Source organism: Triturus cristatus, chromosome 2_1 (assembly GCF_964204655.1).
Source record: "Triturus cristatus chromosome 2_1, aTriCri1.1, whole genome shotgun sequence".
NCBI lineage: Eukaryota > Metazoa > Chordata > Amphibia > Caudata > Salamandridae > Triturus > Triturus cristatus.
Genome location: NC_140581.1, coordinates 455468030 through 455486061, shown reverse-complemented (window position 1 = coordinate 455486061; position 18032 = coordinate 455468030). Strand labels below are relative to the sequence as shown.

Sequence of the window (18032 nt, the reverse complement as noted above, 5' to 3'; positions counted from 1 at the left end):
AGACGCCTGTGCACTATTTCAATAGGAACATGCTGAGCTTCCAATGGATTTAAATAAGTGTTCTATATGTGTGAAGATGTCCTCTGTGTAATCTTGCTGTTTGGTATACAGCCAGTGAGGTCATCAAAGCTGCTGCTTGCATTGTAACCTAGAAAGTGGTTTTGATTGAACAGTGTTTACCTTTCGTGAGTGGTATATTCTTTGCACAAAGGTGATTGGATACGGCTGGTGGTATACTTTGACCATTGAATGGGGGCATCCATTGGCAGCAGCTTGTCTTCTATTTTTTTCTGCAGGTTTTCTATAGCGCGAGCTCGACCCGAAGGTATTGGAGCGCTTTCCATGAGCACCGGTTACATTACACATTCAGGCACGGGGAGATGTGAACCATCATGTGAGAACCGTCACTCAAGCAGCAAAGAATGTGATGCGGAGACACCGACACTAGCGAGCCACGTTCCTATATTTATCCTGGGTTGTAATCGGCAATTCACTGTCCTATCCTAAATTGTGGGCAATGAATCGCCGGCGTGGCAGCATTCCTTGAGTTATTGTCGTTGGCTGCTCTGCTGTATGTGCAATAACAACAGACTGCGATGCAACATGCCAAGTAAAAGCCATTACTACCGCAGCGGGCACGTGATGGTGCAGACCCCGGGTGCCACAGCCGAGGGGGGTCTTAGCCCACCTTCAGCTCACGCTTCACGCTTGAAGTTACTGAAAGACTCCCTGAAGAAACTGAGGAGGCGCCGTGCACTCCCGTCCCTGCCTTTAATCTGCAGCCCAAGCCATAAGAAAGGGTGCGCCTTGACAGGTGCTTTCTGGGAGCTTCCAACGTGTTCTTGGGGAAAAGCACGTTTACCGTGGGACAGCAGCAAGAATAGGTGGGGTGAATCTAACGAAGACATAGAGAGAGAGCGGAAAAGGGTAAGCTCACGAGAAGGGAAAACAAGAGTGACGGGCAGAGAAGGGCCGAGAGACGATCGGGGCTGGGAGGATGTCTGTTTTCTATGAATAACAATGCCAACAGGTGCACAGAAGCCACACAACAGGCTGACATGTAATTACTGCTGGAAGACGAGGCAGGCCTCCTATTTTTACGCTGTAATTGATTACGTACACTCGTTTTAAGGTTTGACATTAGAAATGTTCCCTTGCACGTGGCCTCAGTTTCATGTACCGGTATTTGGCGTGCGTGGCTCGAAGAACCAAGTCGATTTAAAATCTCTACATCGCCACTGAAATAGCAAGCCAAGAAATTATCACCAACGGCGATTTGTTTTGTTTTTGACTGATGTGGCAATGAAACACAGGGATCCAATAACGTTCGAAAGAGCTCAACGTATTGGATATACTGGTTATAGTTCTTAAGTATGGTTATGTCAATGACACCACCACAAGAAACCGAAATGTGCATATCGCCTGATGGCAAACGAATGCCGTTTAGTGCAAAAAGCGTACAGCTTCGTTCATTAGCTACTTGATAACAGCTGAATCTCCATGTACTATAGTTTACCTACGTCAGATCAAACTACAAAAGTCTGCTAAATTATGATTTATTTATATGAAGTTGGAATGCGGAAGCAGGGATTCATTAAAACCCTCAACAAAATTCACAGTCCTCCAGATCACATATCGAAAATGATTTTATTTATCCATTTACATTAAATTGATATAAACTTGTCAGGAAAAGTCAAATAATATATCTTATATTGTCTCAAACATTTAATAAGAAAACCCAAATTTCAATAAATAAGCACAGACAAATAAGTTAAAACATATCACAAATTGACCATTATTAACAAGAATGCTTTATCTACACAAAACATCCTATCTCACAGGTTTGTTCATTCTCAGAAATAGCTTCTGATCTCTGTCGTTGTGTTAGACCAGCACATGCAGAAAGAGCTGATTGTTGTTTTCTCTGTACAAAGTCCAAGGTTGCCACTGTGCCATGTGCACAATATGTGCCACTGGTGTGCGGGGTATGCAGAGTACTGGCATCAGCGACGAAGTAGGAGTAGAAAAAAGACTATCAAACCAACGTAAACAATGCAGACAAAAAGTGAAGTGCTTTTGCTTTCAGACTTTGAAAACGCATATGGAATTTTCTCTTTGTTTTCTTACTTCGCAATGGTTGAAAAAATGACTTGAATGTTGGGTTACATAAGCTCTACTGGGTCTGCCAACCGCGCAAAATATATACTTCTTTTTTTTTTTAGAAAATCGTCCAATTGTAACGCCGCTCTTTATTGTGCTTAGAAATAAGGAATTTGCTTAAGCCCCATAGATACTGATGAAGTCTTTGAGATACCACAGAAAAATGAAACAAGATCTGGTGATTTCAGTTAAGCCACATTAGCAAGTACACGTTACAGAAGAACCACTTTTGTGTACACGTCAGTCTACTGGTATCTGAATTCAACCCTCGAGGCAGGAAAAGAGACGATTGGGTAAGCGTTGCATGGGAATGTGGGATACGCTAAAATGCTAAGGGACAAAAAATAATGGGGGAACAGAAAATGAAAAATAGCGTGGTACTTAATAGTAGATTTGGAAGGACAAAAGCCACACGAGGAGAGCTAAGCAAGTGGCATGAGAAGTGTTGGAAATGTGTGAGCACAGCCATCCGAATCACCATGAGTAGCTCATGTCAGCAATATTATTTAATCTCCAGTTACAAACACTGATAGGATGAGAAAACATGTAAACAAAAGATGACTGCAACTTGAGAAAAGTGATGGATTTGTAAAACACTGAATAGAAAAAATATGAGAGTGCTATAGACTCCGGTTGGTCAGTAGGGTATGGATAGGAAAAGAAAATGGTTTAGAGGATGTGAAAAGAACGAGTGTTCACTTGACAAAACATGACCATGGATGTCCATAGAGCTGTCCCTAACTGACGGTACTCTGGGTGTTTTATTTCAAGGACGGTTCGTTGTAGCCCATACTTGCAATGCATGAGAACTGTAAAGAGGCACATTTTAGGGCGATGTAGCGTGAACATAATGATGCCACGCGAGGCCATCCCTACGAATGATCACAGACGTCCATTTGAGAAATTTAATTTCAGTCAAATGTAAACACAAAAATATAACATTCAGGGCCGGGGCTACACCCAGTCGGCCCCTATCGGACTGGCGGTGATGGGCATTTTGCAGACGGGTTGTTTTCCAGAATTAGGCCGCAGCAGGGCTAGTCCGAGCAAGTGGGTGACGTGGCCTACAGTGGGCACCACTAGGTGAAGCTCATGGACACTGTGTGCTCGAGCGCCTTGCGGCGCAGGGAGGCGATGCTGGTGCCCCGCCATACGTCGCTGCTGTCCGGGGAGCTGCAGAGCTGCGGCGAGCCCGTCACGTTGTTGGGGCCCTGCAGCGAGGCGGGCATCATGCCGGGGAAGGCGGGCTGGTAGAGGTGCGACTGCAGGCCCGAGCCGTTGGAGCCGCCCAGGCTGTTGGCGAGGCTCATGGAGTTGGAGGGCCCGCCGCCCAGGCTGCACTGCGACAGGGACTGCGCCATGGCCTGCTGCCGGCCGAGGGACGGGGGCAGCTGCAGCTGCGAGACGCCCATGCCGGCCGTGGCCCAGCGCGTGTCGTTGGCATGGAAAGAGCACAGGCTGTCGCCCATGGCTGCGGCGGCCGCCGCGGCCGCCGAGTTGAACTGCGGCAGGCCCGGCGTGGGCAGCAGCGTGCCCGGGGAGCGGAAGACGTTGGTGGTCTTCTTGCGCTTCTTCCACTTGGCGCGGCGGTTCTGGAACCAGACCTGGGGAGAGAGAGGAGAGAGGCGGTCAAGGCCGGAGAGAGACTACGCAACACACAAACCAGCGCGCATGCGCGACACCTGCCCGCCATTATCCTAGATTTAACACGTCTCCACAGCACAAACCCAACACGAAAAGCAAGTTTAAATGAGCGCATGCGCAACAGCTGTGCGACCTTTGCCCTATAGTGGTGGAACCGCAGCCCTGACGGCCATTTTGAAGGATAGAAGAGGAGGTGGCGGAAGAAAAAGGTAACCTTACCTGCGAGCTCAATTGACCAGGCCTTTAGGTCACTTTTGTTACAAGCCTTGCTTCTGAGTATACGTTACCTCGAGCAAACATACAGAGGCATGCTCAGAGACTGGGCTATTTTTGCTTCTGTAGAAATTGGGAGAGCTGTGTTAACTGTTCATTTTCAAGTCCGAAGGGCACAGACCCTGGAGGAGGGGGTGGGGGTGTTGCTGCAGCACCCTCAGAAATATTTATGCCACAGTTCATAAGGTGAATGGGTGTGGTATCCAATAAAGATAAATATCTTGTCACTTTTCCTACGTGTTTAAAGATATGGGTCAAATGTCAGTGTATGTGTTCTGACAAATTGCTGTTATTTGGAAACTGATGTTTACTTTTATTTCTCTGACTACAAAGTGAGAGGATTTTGTACAATCCTGCTGCGGTACTGGAAGTGAAAGGAACAGCTGTAGGGTGTCAGGTTTTTTTTTTACACACACCATTTAAATACCGTTAAATGAACTACACACATAGTTCAACTTATAGCATTAATTGGGAAAACACAAATGAAGCCCATATTTTGTAAGTCTGAATTGTGATGGAAACAAAGATTGTAATGGGGTTAAAACATATCCAGGCACTTTACTTTGTGGTGTGCACATAAATATTTCTGAAACCTGATTTCAACACATTATCGGTTATACAGTTTTATAACTAAAACTGTATTTCAATGCAAACTTAGTGGCCTTTTCAATGACAAAATTGCAGTGCCCTACCTCAACAGTGGTTTAAAATACCCCATCAGCTACATACCACACCCTTAGAACTCTCCTCATGAATGGACATGACACATTTGCTACACTTGTGTTTTTTGTGTGACTCTTGGATTGTGCACAATCCCGGTGACTTCAGTGATATAACATCAATGGCAGCACCCAGACTCTGAACATTGTTCCAGCACCACTGCCTCTGGGGCGTTGCTACTTCTGTGGCGGTCGCGGTTGGGAACAACGGAGGGGGCTGTAAAAACCACAGACCAGTTTTAAAACCCCAAAGATCAGATAGCCGCCCCCTATAAAGGGATAGTTTGAGCTAAGCATCGAGATAAAAACGAGCTACGTTTTATCTGGGCTTCTGCAGCTCTCATCCTTTCCCCAGCGCACTGCATCATACACCTCTTACCAAGCAATACACCCTATTTATTGGCAGACTTGTCAACATTGTATATTCATTCAAAAGAATGCGTTTATAATGTATCTGTTATTTCCATTGATGTTATTGTGTCCTGCATTCTCCGCACCACCTTCCAATAAATGTCCTCTCACCCACGTACTAACAATGTTAGTGTTCTCCTATCTTGCGCCTTGGTAACTGCAGGTAACGCATGGCGTAGATTAATGGTATCCCTACTATGCGTATCACCCCCTTTGTGACAACATAGGAACAGTATAGTCTCCATCGAATTATGTCACCCGTCGGTGTTTCAGTTTGTGAGTGCGTGTGCCTTGGGTTCTCATTCAATCAATCAAGGGTTTGTAGAGCGTGCGGGTCTTCAGGCGCGCGAGATGCGAACTCCTTCGTGGTGATTTGCTCAATCTATAAGTGGATCCTCTTTTCCTTAAGTTATTTTAATATTCTGGGTAGTAATAGTATTTCATATTTCAGATTTTTTAATCATTCGATTTCTCCTTGTTTTATTTATATAGACAGCAGCTGGATTCGAGGGCCTATTTTGTGTATGTGAAACACTGATCAATTTTCTCTACTGAGTGACACAGTAACAATAAAACGAGTATTTTCGTAACAGAGATCCCAAGTCTTTGTGGGGGAGACACCGCCCAGTGGCTAAATTGTTCACCCAGGAGTTCCCTCCTCCCGCATTACGGGAGGCAACTCAGCCTCCTTCTGTGCCAGTGCCTTTCTTGCTAATATTGAGCTCGCTTAGAAACCCGAAGCTACGTGCACTGAGAGGTACATAAAGAAATATTCGCGTTTTTTAAATGCACCTCTGCCATACTCAAAAATATGATTTATCAGTCGCAGGAGCGCTGTTTGTACATGGTGTGAATTGGTGGGTCTTGCACTAAATACATGTGGCATCTAACCACATTTGAAAACTCTTCCAATGCGTGTGAACCGTCGCACTCGGGTTATTTGTTTCAAGGGTGGGGTAACCCCCATTTTTCCTCATAACTAAAACTCGAGAGCCCCTCGGTCCTTGTCTGTTTGAGACCAAAGCTTCTGCGCCCGATTCGTCATTCATGGCTTCTGTCGTTCTGAAATGCTGACAGGCGATTGTACATTCTCCAGGCTGTGAACTGAATACTTGCTTACACACCTGGATTAATATAAATCCACATTTGTTTAGTTGCTTCGTCGCCCCTGCGTCGACGGAAGTGAGAGAAGAGTAAATAGGACGTGCTGGCTCCGGGTAAAGATGAAACGTGAAAGTAACCTTTTAACATAGCGGTGTAGAATGAATCCCAAAACATGAAAATGGCGCGAGGCTGTGGAATCTATCAATCAAAACGGCTCTCATAATGGAGGCCGTTAATCCTCTGACGCAGTAAGTGTCATTTGTTTGATGTTAACTCTGGGTAACATCTTCCTCACATCGAAAATGGTGACAATGAGGAATTGTCGATGCCTTTTGTAGTCGGAATAACGCTATTTTTGCGCATAAAAACTAAGCGGTATTTTAAATTGCAAACAATTAACACTAGGATTGTCGTTTAAATTAAAAGGCAACCTTCTTTAAACTGTCTATATATAAGCGAGGCATGGTGACGCCAACATTTTTTTTTTTACATTCTAGGGGTTCAATTAGAAAATCACTGAAAATGTGCCTCGGTGACGTAATTGCGAAGTTACTAAATTGTCCCAGGAATAATAATGTAACTTGTGCGTGTCCAACCACAAGGGCGCCTTTCTAACACAAACGGACTGCGCAATGTTTGTTGATCAGGGTTGCATATTTGTGTGAGCGGCAGGTGACCCGCTTACGAGATCAAATGTATTTTTTTTAGTATCCACCCAACTGTGAAATAGTTCGTTGTGTGCTTTTGTCAGTATCAAAGCCCAGTGGAAAAGGGACTAAAATAAATAACAAAAGTCACTGTCTGGTGCCCCTGAGGCCAGACTGAGGGACGGTGGATTCTGTTGTGGTTAAAGTCCGTCTAAAGTCCTCATAACTCAAGCAGCGCCACCGCCCAGAGTAGATTGGTTTCAGGTGTTCACAAGGCTTGAGTGCACACTGAATTGTGTTTTTTAATCGCTCGCCGTAATGGCGCTCTGTAGGGCTAATTGCACTCGGTTAGTCTCGCGCCCTGCGCCTCTGAGGTCTCTCCTGACCCATTGAAGTCATTCATCTCGGGTTCCGACCTCTAATGGCACCTCGTGAGTCAAGGGCCCGCCCAGGATCTGCTGCGCGCAACTTCCGGTCAGAATTCAAGTGTCGACACCTGCGCCCATCTGCTCTCCTACCTTCACGTCTAATGCACTTCTGCATGGATCCAGAGGCTACCTATGCTCTGTGTTTATTATGAAGAATTTTTAGTATTCTCTTAAAAATAGGTATTGAGATGGAAGGTATGAGACTGTTGAGCAGGACCAATGGTCGAATAAGAAGCAGCTCTCTCAAGCAGGCTTGGTAAAAAAAAAAAGTGACAAATAGGGTTCGAAAACACCATCTCAAATATCGGATGATGTGGGAAACGTGATGAAATGTAGAGCTTGTGGGGAACAGTGCCACAATACCGGCTGGTTTCACAACATGATTCTCGAGTGAGAAATGTCACAGCACACAAGTCCTGTTATATTGTATATTTTTGGGCTCCTACACAAAACATAAATATTAGTGACCCGCGACCGTTTCAATGCAGGGGATGAAACGACCCTCAGAATCGCGTAAACTGCTGTAAAGCCACGTTCAACGCCAGCGTCACGAGGACGAGATTTAGAACGTTGGCAGCTTGAATGATTCGCTTAATTAGGAGAGTTGGGCGTTCATTTCCTAATCACTTCCGTCTGATCTTTGTTGGATTCACTTCATTTGGCAGAACCTCTCTGCAACCGACATCAATAATCGAAAAGAGTTGGTGTGAAAATACCCTCATCCCACGTGCATGAACAGTGTGCCTATTTGGGTTTAGAAATAAATAATAAATGACAAAAAGAACAAAAGGGGTGGGGCGAGGAGGATGATGGGGTCCCTCGCATGTGCTCCCTAGCAAGGGGCAGACCCAATGATGAAAATTGCCACCTATGTGGCCGAGGGTTCATACTCCTGAATCGGGACATTCCTAATGTATACATGGGGTGACGAATAGAGTAGAAATGCCTAATAACAGAATCTCTTAGTAAACCTGAGCAGATTCCAACTCAGCACCTTCCCAAGTGTTGGTTGGTTGCTGGAAGAAACACAAACATACATTCGGCAGTGAATCTTCAGCTGCGGTCCAGGACCCCCAGGGGCCTGCGACTGCTTCTGAGGGGATCTAGAATTTGTAGAAAAGGAAATGTTATTACTAGAGTAAAAGAGTAAATGCATAACCAAACACGTAAGCTCAGTAACTTTGAATGAGTTTGGCATTAGAAACTAAAAATGAAGTTGGAATCTTCCATTTGATTCATGGGGGCAGCACACGTTCAGAAAGAGGTGGTCTGCTTGGTTGGTATTCTCACTGGAGCACGGGTGTGCCCCAACAAAAAGGAAGGCTGCATTAGGCGCATAAAAGATAAAGTGATTTGCGAGAGTTTAGGAAAGAACTTATACTTTTAAAAATAAAATCACCTTTTGAAAAGCTCCAACATGTCCATTAAAATGAACATTTTGATTTGTGTTTGTGTATTAAAGAAAATATGTGGTAATTTTTTTAAGTCTACTTGTTCCTATAGTTCTGGGTATTTTTTTTTCATGTCGTCAAAATAGTTTAGGTGGCGGTCCGTGGCTTCCAACAGTGATTCATTGGGGGTCCGTGGACGTCAAAAGGTTATAAGAACCGCTGCATTAGAACATGCCTGCAGAGGGGCAGGGAGGGGGAGAAATGTAACACCTTTGTGCTTTATGAGACCCTTGAAAGGCTGCAGTATTTAAAGTGTAATATTAAGATGGCAAGCGCCACTGTCAGCTATTACAGAACAGGATGCGCCTTTGAGGGGGTGACTATTCTGAGGAAAATCAGGGAAGCCGGATCTTCTCAATGAGCCGCTCCAGGCCCAGTGCTGCCGCTGAAGCCATGTGTGTCTCGGTGAAGGGATGTGTCCACTCACACCGTGGGGTGAAACGCGCCTATATTGGGATGAGTTCGGGAACCGTCCGAAGCGCTGTAGCAAATAAGGAAATGGAGGCCGTGGACATATGCACTACCAAGGCGCTACAGCGCTTCCCATATGACTCGGATTAAACGGAGAAAACACGTAACCAGACTACAATAGCGCCTTGACTGCAGCCGTCCGCAGAAATCAACGAGTGCTTAGAAGGGAGGCTGCTGCTCTTTAATATCGCAGCAGAATGTGTTCCTCGTGCAAGCTGTAAGGACAATAAAGCAGGAGCGTTTTGCCGTAAACATGTTTAAAAACACAGTGCCCCTTTGATTTATAAGCCGCAAATGTCAGGGAGACAGTGTCAGAAAACACTGCATTTATTTGGCCTTATGAAGATCTCATCGGAATTCAACCCTGCGGATGATTAATGGGAGATTTGGACGGAAATCCGGAGCGCCGTGTCCCAGCTCGGATCGCGGGTTCATTCCGAGCAGCGAGCCGTGAACTCGGAGCCGAAGTCATTACACTGTAATATGCTGCGAGCGGAAGAAAATGCAATTTCTCATTCCATTAGAAAACTCGAAAATACTCTCAGCGTGTCCCCTATTAAGTTGTGGCAGGTGACAGCCCCATTCCGGGGACACCTCGCCACTCTCCCCGATCTACGAGGTATGATTTGTGCGCTGGCACAAAAAAAATACCACTGGAACCCCATCCTGCCTGTACAAGAGCCCATTCCGTTGATTTGGCTTTTATGTAAATAAAGTATCGAAAGTTAATTAATCCGTGCTAGAGACTAATGATTATGCTTATTATCTCGCGTTCCATCGCCAGTTTGCATGATTCTCGCATTGCTGCTTAATAAGCCGTCCCCGGTTATAAATAACTCTGAAATTGGTTTCTAATAATGGCGTGTCATAAACGGGGTTGTTTTATAGCCCACAAAGCAGGGAGGCACTTGGTCTGGCCCTGCCTGCTAAGTAGAACGGCCCTTGTGGCCGCCTGCCCCCTGCACAGACAGGTACCTCCCTGGCGGGCACCGCCGCTGCCCCTAAAGTGCCCAGGAACAGGGCTGCAGTTCCGTGCGGGAGACCCAATCACTCCTCCGTTTACATTCAGCGCGCCATACGGCGGATTGTGAAGCAAACAGAGTTTACTGAAATGAGAACTGCCTGAAACGAGTATTAATCATCTTGAAATGTTAATTAAGAAAGCAATGCGGATCCGATGGCACTCTGCAGCTAAATAGTGGAGAATGGTAAAAACATTCAAATTGCACTGCTGCGAAATAGCCTTTTCAGCTTTTGTCACTATCCCCCTTTCTGAGGCGGAGTTAAAGTCTCAGGCTTGTTTGCATTGCGTGATCTTTGAGGTGGAATTCAGTCGAGGTTTGAGGCCAGCGGCGAATATTTAAAAAGAAAATCACATTTCCGTGCATTAGACATATTTTCTTTTGTAGCGCTGCCGCCATTTACCTATTGAAATCATTTGTTTGAGTCTGCGCTAATGCTAGGCCTCTCCATTGTCCTATGAGTGCAGCCGAGTTCACCTAGACGATCACGGGGGCGTTCTCAAGAAAAACGCTATATTAAATGATGTAAATGATGTTCACAATTCCTGTCGGCGAAATACTGTGGCTTAAATAAATATATTGGCGAGCCACTTGGTTGTTTTATGAACGTGTATGAGGTTCATGCGACCTTTCAAATGAATTAAACTTACGTTTGAACTTTACTGGCTAGTACATTACTGAAGCCTGTATTTATGAGAGATTAGTGACTGTAAAACGCCATGTTTTTTTGTGTTTATATTTTGATGGGGCCATACGTTCACCTGCACTGTTTCTTCTAACTGCCGATATCTGCGCTGAATGTATCGGCCCAGACCCGGCTCTGATCAGGACCATGGCCAGGGCCTCTTGCCTGGCAGTCGCTTCAGCACCTCGGGGAGCTCGCGGAGCCCTCGCAGACGCTCTTCGCGGGGTTTGCAGTTTCCCGTGTTATTCTAGTTTCATAACGTTACCACGGTATCAGCCAGACTTGTGACTGCGTCTTGATCCTTCCACGGTGCAAAAGAGCGCCGCTTTTATATAGGCGACATTGACGCACCCCCGTGGGATTTTTGACTTCCCAGTGTAGACACTGGTCTCATACCTTTACCAAAGTGAGCCAGATGTGCTAATGCGCCGTGATACTCCCACAGTGAAAAGAGCGCTATTTCTCAGGGGCTAGAGATCTGTTGCGGCGGGCCAGGCACCTCTTTTACTTTTTTAGCCGATGCGGCATAAATGCCAATGTGATGTCTTTGTACGCTGCGCAGTGGGTTAGCGATAGTCTAACAACGACGCTTAATGCCCCCCAGTGAGCAGCTCGCAATGCACCAGTCATGGCGGCGTGGGCGATGTTAGTACGGGCAGGAATTACGCTAAGCACCCTTTTGTGCGTTGTGTCTGCTCACCTCATCCTTGTTTTTACTGTCACGAAGTGCCGGTGCTTGGCGGAGTGTTTCTGTTATGTTGTTTCCTAACTGCCATCTTATTCACATGGACTCACAGAATGTTCTTCGAAACACATAACAAGGCATAACGCTGATGCGAATAGTTGGCTGTCACCTTCCCCTACTCTGCGCAGGCGGCTCCCTGCAGTCTGGTTTCCATCAGGCCTCTCTGTCAGTGACTGCGCGCTCTGGACGCAGCTCTCGCCTGCCGACGCATGCATGCCCGGAGCAGTGCTGTTTGCATTTCTCTTACGTGCGCCGTGGCCTGTTTTTGCAGCCAGGTGTAGACCTTACTGGACCTTCCTAGACGCCCCCCCCCCCCTATACCCCCGGATTTTTTGGTAAGGACATGCCTATCTATCATTTGTATCATGGTGGTGGCTGGACTTTACTCCCCCGAACTTCAGACGGTATGGACACGTTTATCACCCGTACCCTGGTGCTGGCCAAACTGGACCTTGAGCGGAGGGTGCGGCGTGGGTTTCGTTTACCTGCAGCACGGGTGCATGGTGCTACCAACCTGGCACTGAAAAGTGTCGGGGGAACAAGCCCAGAGCTGGCCACAGATCACCACAGAGCATGCGAGGGTGTGCTCTCGGCCCAGCTGGCCACAGATCACCGTATCATACCAGGGTGTGCTCTCAGGTCAGCTGGCCACAGATCACCTCAGCATGTGAAGGTGCGCCCTCGGGTCAGCTGGTCACAGATCACCTTATCATTTCAGGGTGTGCTCTCGGGTCAGCTAGCCACAGATTACCTCAGCATGTGAAGGTGCGCTCTCGGGTCAGCTGGTCACAGATCACCTCCGCATGCTAGGGTGTGCTCTCGGGTCAGCTGGCCACAGATCACCTTAGAGCATGCAAGGGTGTGCTCTCGGGTCAGCTGGCCACAGATCACCTTAGAGCATGCCAGGGTGTGCTCTCGGGTCAGCTGGCCACAGATCACTTTAGAGCACGTGAAGGTGTGCTCTCGGGCCAGCTGGCCAGAGATCACCTTAGGCTTAGAGCATGCCAGGGTGTGCTCTCGGGTCTACTAGCCACCGGGTCATGGCCCTTCTGCGCTATAGAGGGTGGAGGGCAGACGCTTACCTGCACCCTGGACTCGGTGAGGCCGATCCGCAGCGCCAGCTCCTCCCGCATGAAGATGTCGGGGTAGTGCGTCTTGGCGAAGCTGCGCTCCAGCTCGTTCAGCTGCGCCGGCGTGAAGCGGGTCCGGTGGCGCTTCTGCTTCTGCTGGCCCGGGTTCTGGCCCTGCTGCTGGCCGCCCTGGCTCTGGTTCTGCTGCTGCTTGTCGGGGTCCTTGGAGATGACCGCCAGGGCCGACTGGTTGGAGCCCACGCTGGTGATGTCCTCCGCAGACAGCAGGGTGGTTCCCTCCACCTGGTCTGAGTTAGGGGCCAGTTCCCCCGGGTGCACCGGGTCCGAGCCGCCCACCCCGAGCCGGCACTTCACTGCCTCACGATGCCCCAGGAGCTCGGCGGCATCCTTCATGCCTGCGGAGGGAGAAGCACAGGTGAGCCCGGCAGACCTTGACTCTGGCACCACAGACCACCCCAATCACAGAGTAGCAAGCCTCCCAACCTGTCCCTCAGGCTAAACAGAATTATTTGAACAGGTAACTGTATTCTAGATATCTGTACCCCGACATCAAAAACACAACACTCCTAATGTACCCCCATACTAGAAAGAATTAATGTAACACATACTTATATTCAAGATATGCACACCCCACAAACACAACACTCCCTACGTATTAGAAATAATGAATGTAACACATACTTATATTCAAGATATGCACACCCCACAAACACAACACTCCCTACGTATTAGAAAGAATAAATGTACCACATACTTATATTCAAGATATGCACACCCCCACAAACACAACACTCCCTACGTATTAGAAATAATGAATGTAACACATACTTATATTCAAGATATGCACACCCCCACAAACACAACACTCCCTACGTATTAGAAAGAATTAATGTACCACATACTTATATTCAAGATATGCACACCCCCACAAACACAACACTCCCTACGTATTAGAAATAATGAATGTAACACATACTTATATTCTAGATACACATATTCCTACAACACACTTCGAATGCACCCCTTACTAGAAAGAATTCATTTAGCAGATAATTATATTCAAGATATGTATACACAAAAAGACACCCCTTAGGTACTAGAAATAATTAATGTAACCGATAATTCCATTCTAGATATGCATAACCCCACAACACAACACGACACTCCTAATGTACGCCGCATTAGAAGGAATTCATTTAGCAGATAATTATTTTCAAGATATGCATATCCCCACAAACAGGACACTCCTAAGGTACTAGAAAGAATTAATGTAACAGATCATTCCATTCTAGATATGCATACCCCCACTCTAGATATGCATACCCTCACTCTAGATATGCATACCCCCACTCTAGATATGCATACCCCCACTCTAGATATGCATACCCTCACTCTAGATATGCATACCCCCACTCTAGATATGCATACCCCCACTCTAGATATGCATACCCTCACTCTAGATATGCATACCCTCACTCTAGATATGCATACCCCCACTCTAGATATGCATACCCCCACAACAACATGCTAGATTCCGGTGTGTCCCAGCTAAAGCAATCATTGGAACAGTTATTTATACTGTAAGATATGCAGAACCCCGGTGCACCCTCAGACTGAGAAGAATGATTGGAAGAGGCAATTATATACTAGAATTGCACCATCTCACATGCAAAACAAGGCTGAGAATGTACCACAGAGTGCAACACGAATCGATGCAATTTACAATTATGTTCTAGATGTGCCCAACCGGACATTCTAAGAATGAATCTACCAATGTGCCCTGCTTCGAATAGAATCACCAGAAGAGATGATGGCAGTCTAGATATACACAATAACACATTGTAAACTCGCAACTTCTAGAACAGCCCCAGACAAATACAGTCATTGGAGCAGATACGTGTATCTAAATATAAAATACTGCATTAGTCCCGTATATGACCGAGGCTGACAGTCATCTATTCTAGATATGGCGAAATCTAACTCAAGAATACAAGACTCCCTCCGATAAAACATCAGCCACTGAAAACATCGATTCTAGCACAAACGCGCGCACTGTGCAGTCAGAAATCCGCGGCACGGTCGAACTACACTCTAGGGCTGAAACCCGCCGTCACCCACAAGCCTTACCGCTCCACCCTCATTGCCACCATCTCCACCAGTGGTGGGCAAGCACCCGGTAAAAACAAGAACCTCTACTGCCTGCCTCTCTCACCTGGCCGGAGAACTGTCTCCAAAGAACACGCAACCTCGACAAGTTGCACTGCTATGGCCGAGTGCTCCGGGGAGATCCCAGCGCACCCGGCGAACCAATGTTTGCACCCCAAATCATGCGTGAGCAACAACTACATCAGGTCCCGTCAGAGGTAGAGGACTGTGCAGCTACGTAGCAGGAACTGCCCTTAGTTCCAAGACATTCATAGAGGACCAGCGCTGTGACATAGCAGCAACTGCCTCTAGTTCCAAAACATGCAGAGAGGACCACCGCAGTGACATAGCGGTAACCGACCCAAGTCCAATGGCATACAGAGAGGCCCAAGACAGCGACATAGCAGTAACTGACCGTAGTCCATTGACATCAAGAGAGGGCCAGCGCAGCTACATAGCAGTAACTGCCTCTAGTTCCAAAACATGCAGAGAGGTCCGACGCAGTGACATAGCAGTAACTGGCCTTAGTGCCAAGACATCCAGAGAGGACCACCGCAGTGATATAGCAGTAACTGATCCTAGTCCCATGGCATCCAGAAAGGACCAAGACTGACATAGCAGTAACTGACCTAGTCCCATGGCATCCAGAAAGGACCAAGACTGACATAGCAGTAACTGACCTAGTCCCATGGCATCCAGAAAGGACCAAGACTGACATAGCAGTAACTGACCCTAGTCCAATGGCATCCAAAAAGGACCAAGACAGTGACATAGCAGTAACTGACCTAGTCCCATGGCATCCAGAAAGGACCAAGACTGACATAGGAGTAACTGACCCTAGTCCCATGGCATCCAGAGAGGACCAAGACAGTGACATCGCACCCCAAATAATGCGTGGGGCATAAACTACCCCTGGCCCAAACTTATTTATAGAGGGCTGGTGCAGCGGCGAAACATCTCGAACCCTGGGATGGGCAGAAACTATCCCTGGTCCCATTACATCTATAAGACCAGTGCAGCTACAAAACACCCCAAAACATGCGATGGGCAGAAACTACCCCGTGGACCAGCGGGGTGACTTGACACTCTAAAGCGTGAGGGACAGTCAGAAACTAACCTGATCCCATCACATCTAGGGGACCAGTGCAGCAACTCAACACCCTTAAACATGAGACGGGCAGACACTACCCCCTGTCACAGGACATGTAGAGAAGACCAGTGAAGCGACACAACACCCTTAAACATGGGGCGGGCAGAAACAACCCCCTGTCCCAGGACATGTAGAGAAGACCAGTGCAGCGACTCAACACCCTTAAACACGCGACGGGCACAAACTACCCCTTGTCCCTGGACATGTAGAGAAGAAGACCAGTGAAGCGACACAACACCCTTAAACATGGGACGGGCAGAAACTAACTCCTGTCCCAGGACATGTAGAGAAGACCAGTGCAGCAACACAACACCCTTAAACATGAGACGGGCAGAATCTATCCCCTGTCCCAGGACATGTAGAGAAGACCAGTGAAGCCACACAACACCCTTAAACATGGGACGGGCAGAAACAACCCCCTGTCCCAGGACATGTAGAGAAGACCAGTGCAGGAACACAACACCCTTAAACATGGGACGGGCAGAATCTATCCCCTGTCCCAGGACATGTAGAGAAGACCAGTGAAGCCACACAACACCCTTAAACATGGGACGGGCAGAAACTAACTCTTGTCCCAGGACAGGTAGAGAAGACCAGTGCAGCAACACAACACCCTTAAACATGAGACGGGCAGAATCTATCCCCTGTCCCATCACATCTAGGGGACCAGCGGAGCGACAGGCAGAAGCGAACTCGAGCCGCTGCTTAACCCGCCCTAGGGACCCGGTAGAGAGGTCTAGTGAACGGACATGCCACCCTAAACATGCCTCGGGCAGAACCCAACCGCCGATCCAAACAGAACCGACGCCAGAGAGGAGCAGCGCCAGGACACAGCGCCCCAAAGCATGGGGCTTCGGCACCTCGGGATCTCTCCGCCCCGTGTCCGACTGCAGCCTCCTCCCGTGCAGTACACGCGGCACCAGCAGCCTGCCTCCGCCTGCACCCTGCAGGTCACAAGTCAGCGAAGAGAGCCACTGCTGGCCGGCGGCGTGCCGCTCTCCGAGCCGGCGCTGAAACAGAAACACAGCGTCAAAGTTCAAGCAACCACTGTCCTCCCCACAGCCCAGCCGCACTCGCAGCCCGCGAAGCAGCTCTTCCTACGGCAGAAACAGCCACCACTCAATGTTATGATTATTACAAAAAAGAAACGAAACATTAAGATCTGCAAAAAAACACGCACACATCCCAACCCAGATGCCTCAACATGCTACCCAAATTATCTTAAATACGAAGCTAAATCAAATTAAAGTTGAATAGAGTACAATTACTTTGGAAGGAATTAGCCCATTTAGCGGGCATTAGCGTGGAGTAGGTCAGCAGCGCCGCCGGAGCCGCGGGAGGGAGGGAGGCACACTCACCGAGCCGCGCGTCCAGGAGGTCGGCGTGAGACAGCATCGCGCACCGCTCCAGAGCGAAGGCCTGTCCCCCCCAAATCCTGCCGCCGGACGGGGAGCGATTTTAAATAGATAGTTATGGATATCGATATAGATCAGCTAAATGAAAGAAATTTCAGTTTTGTGGTTAAAAAGGGGGGCCCTTTGCATTATAATGTCCTTCAGAGGGAGGGGGAGGTGCTTAGCACTTGAATGGGCCGGTGCGCGGCTCTCGGGCCGGACCAATCACAGGACGAGCTGCAAATGTCACAGCCCGAGCTGCCGCTCGAAGTCTTGCGCGCAGAGCCCGCCGTGTGACGGCTGAGGGTGGGGGCCTGAGGGGTGGGGGCGTGAAGCGAGCCTGTCCCTGACTGTACCCGTGCAGGGGGTGGGGGTCTGAGGCAAACCTGTCCCTGGCTGTGCCCCCGCGACGGGTGAGGGTGTAAGGTCTGAGGGGGTGGTGTGTGAAGCCTGACTCTCCCTGACTATGCCCGGTGGCCAGGTGTGAGGCCT

The 18032-nt window shown here is 48.1% G+C and overlaps 1 protein-coding gene across 2 annotated transcripts; it reads right to left on the bottom strand.

The window, feature by feature from the left end:
- Window positions 1–1628: 1628 nt before the first annotated feature.
- On the bottom strand, window positions 1629–17648 carry OTP (orthopedia homeobox). 2 transcript variants are annotated; one of them, XM_085632267.1, is made up of 3 exons: window positions 17415–17648; window positions 12843–13246; window positions 1629–3764 (listed from the first exon to the last, which is right to left on the bottom strand). In XM_085632267.1, the coding sequence occupies exons 1-3, from the start codon at window positions 17539–17541 to the stop codon at window positions 3240–3242; spliced, it is 1056 nt and encodes a 351-aa protein (XP_085488393.1). In that variant the 5' UTR covers window positions 17542–17648; the 3' UTR covers window positions 1629–3239. The 2 variants fall into 2 exon arrangements, with proteins under 2 accessions (XP_085488393.1, XP_085488394.1); XM_085632268.1 differs by having other exon boundaries at window positions 17505–17648.
- Between the last annotated feature and the right edge of the window lie 384 nt (window positions 17649–18032).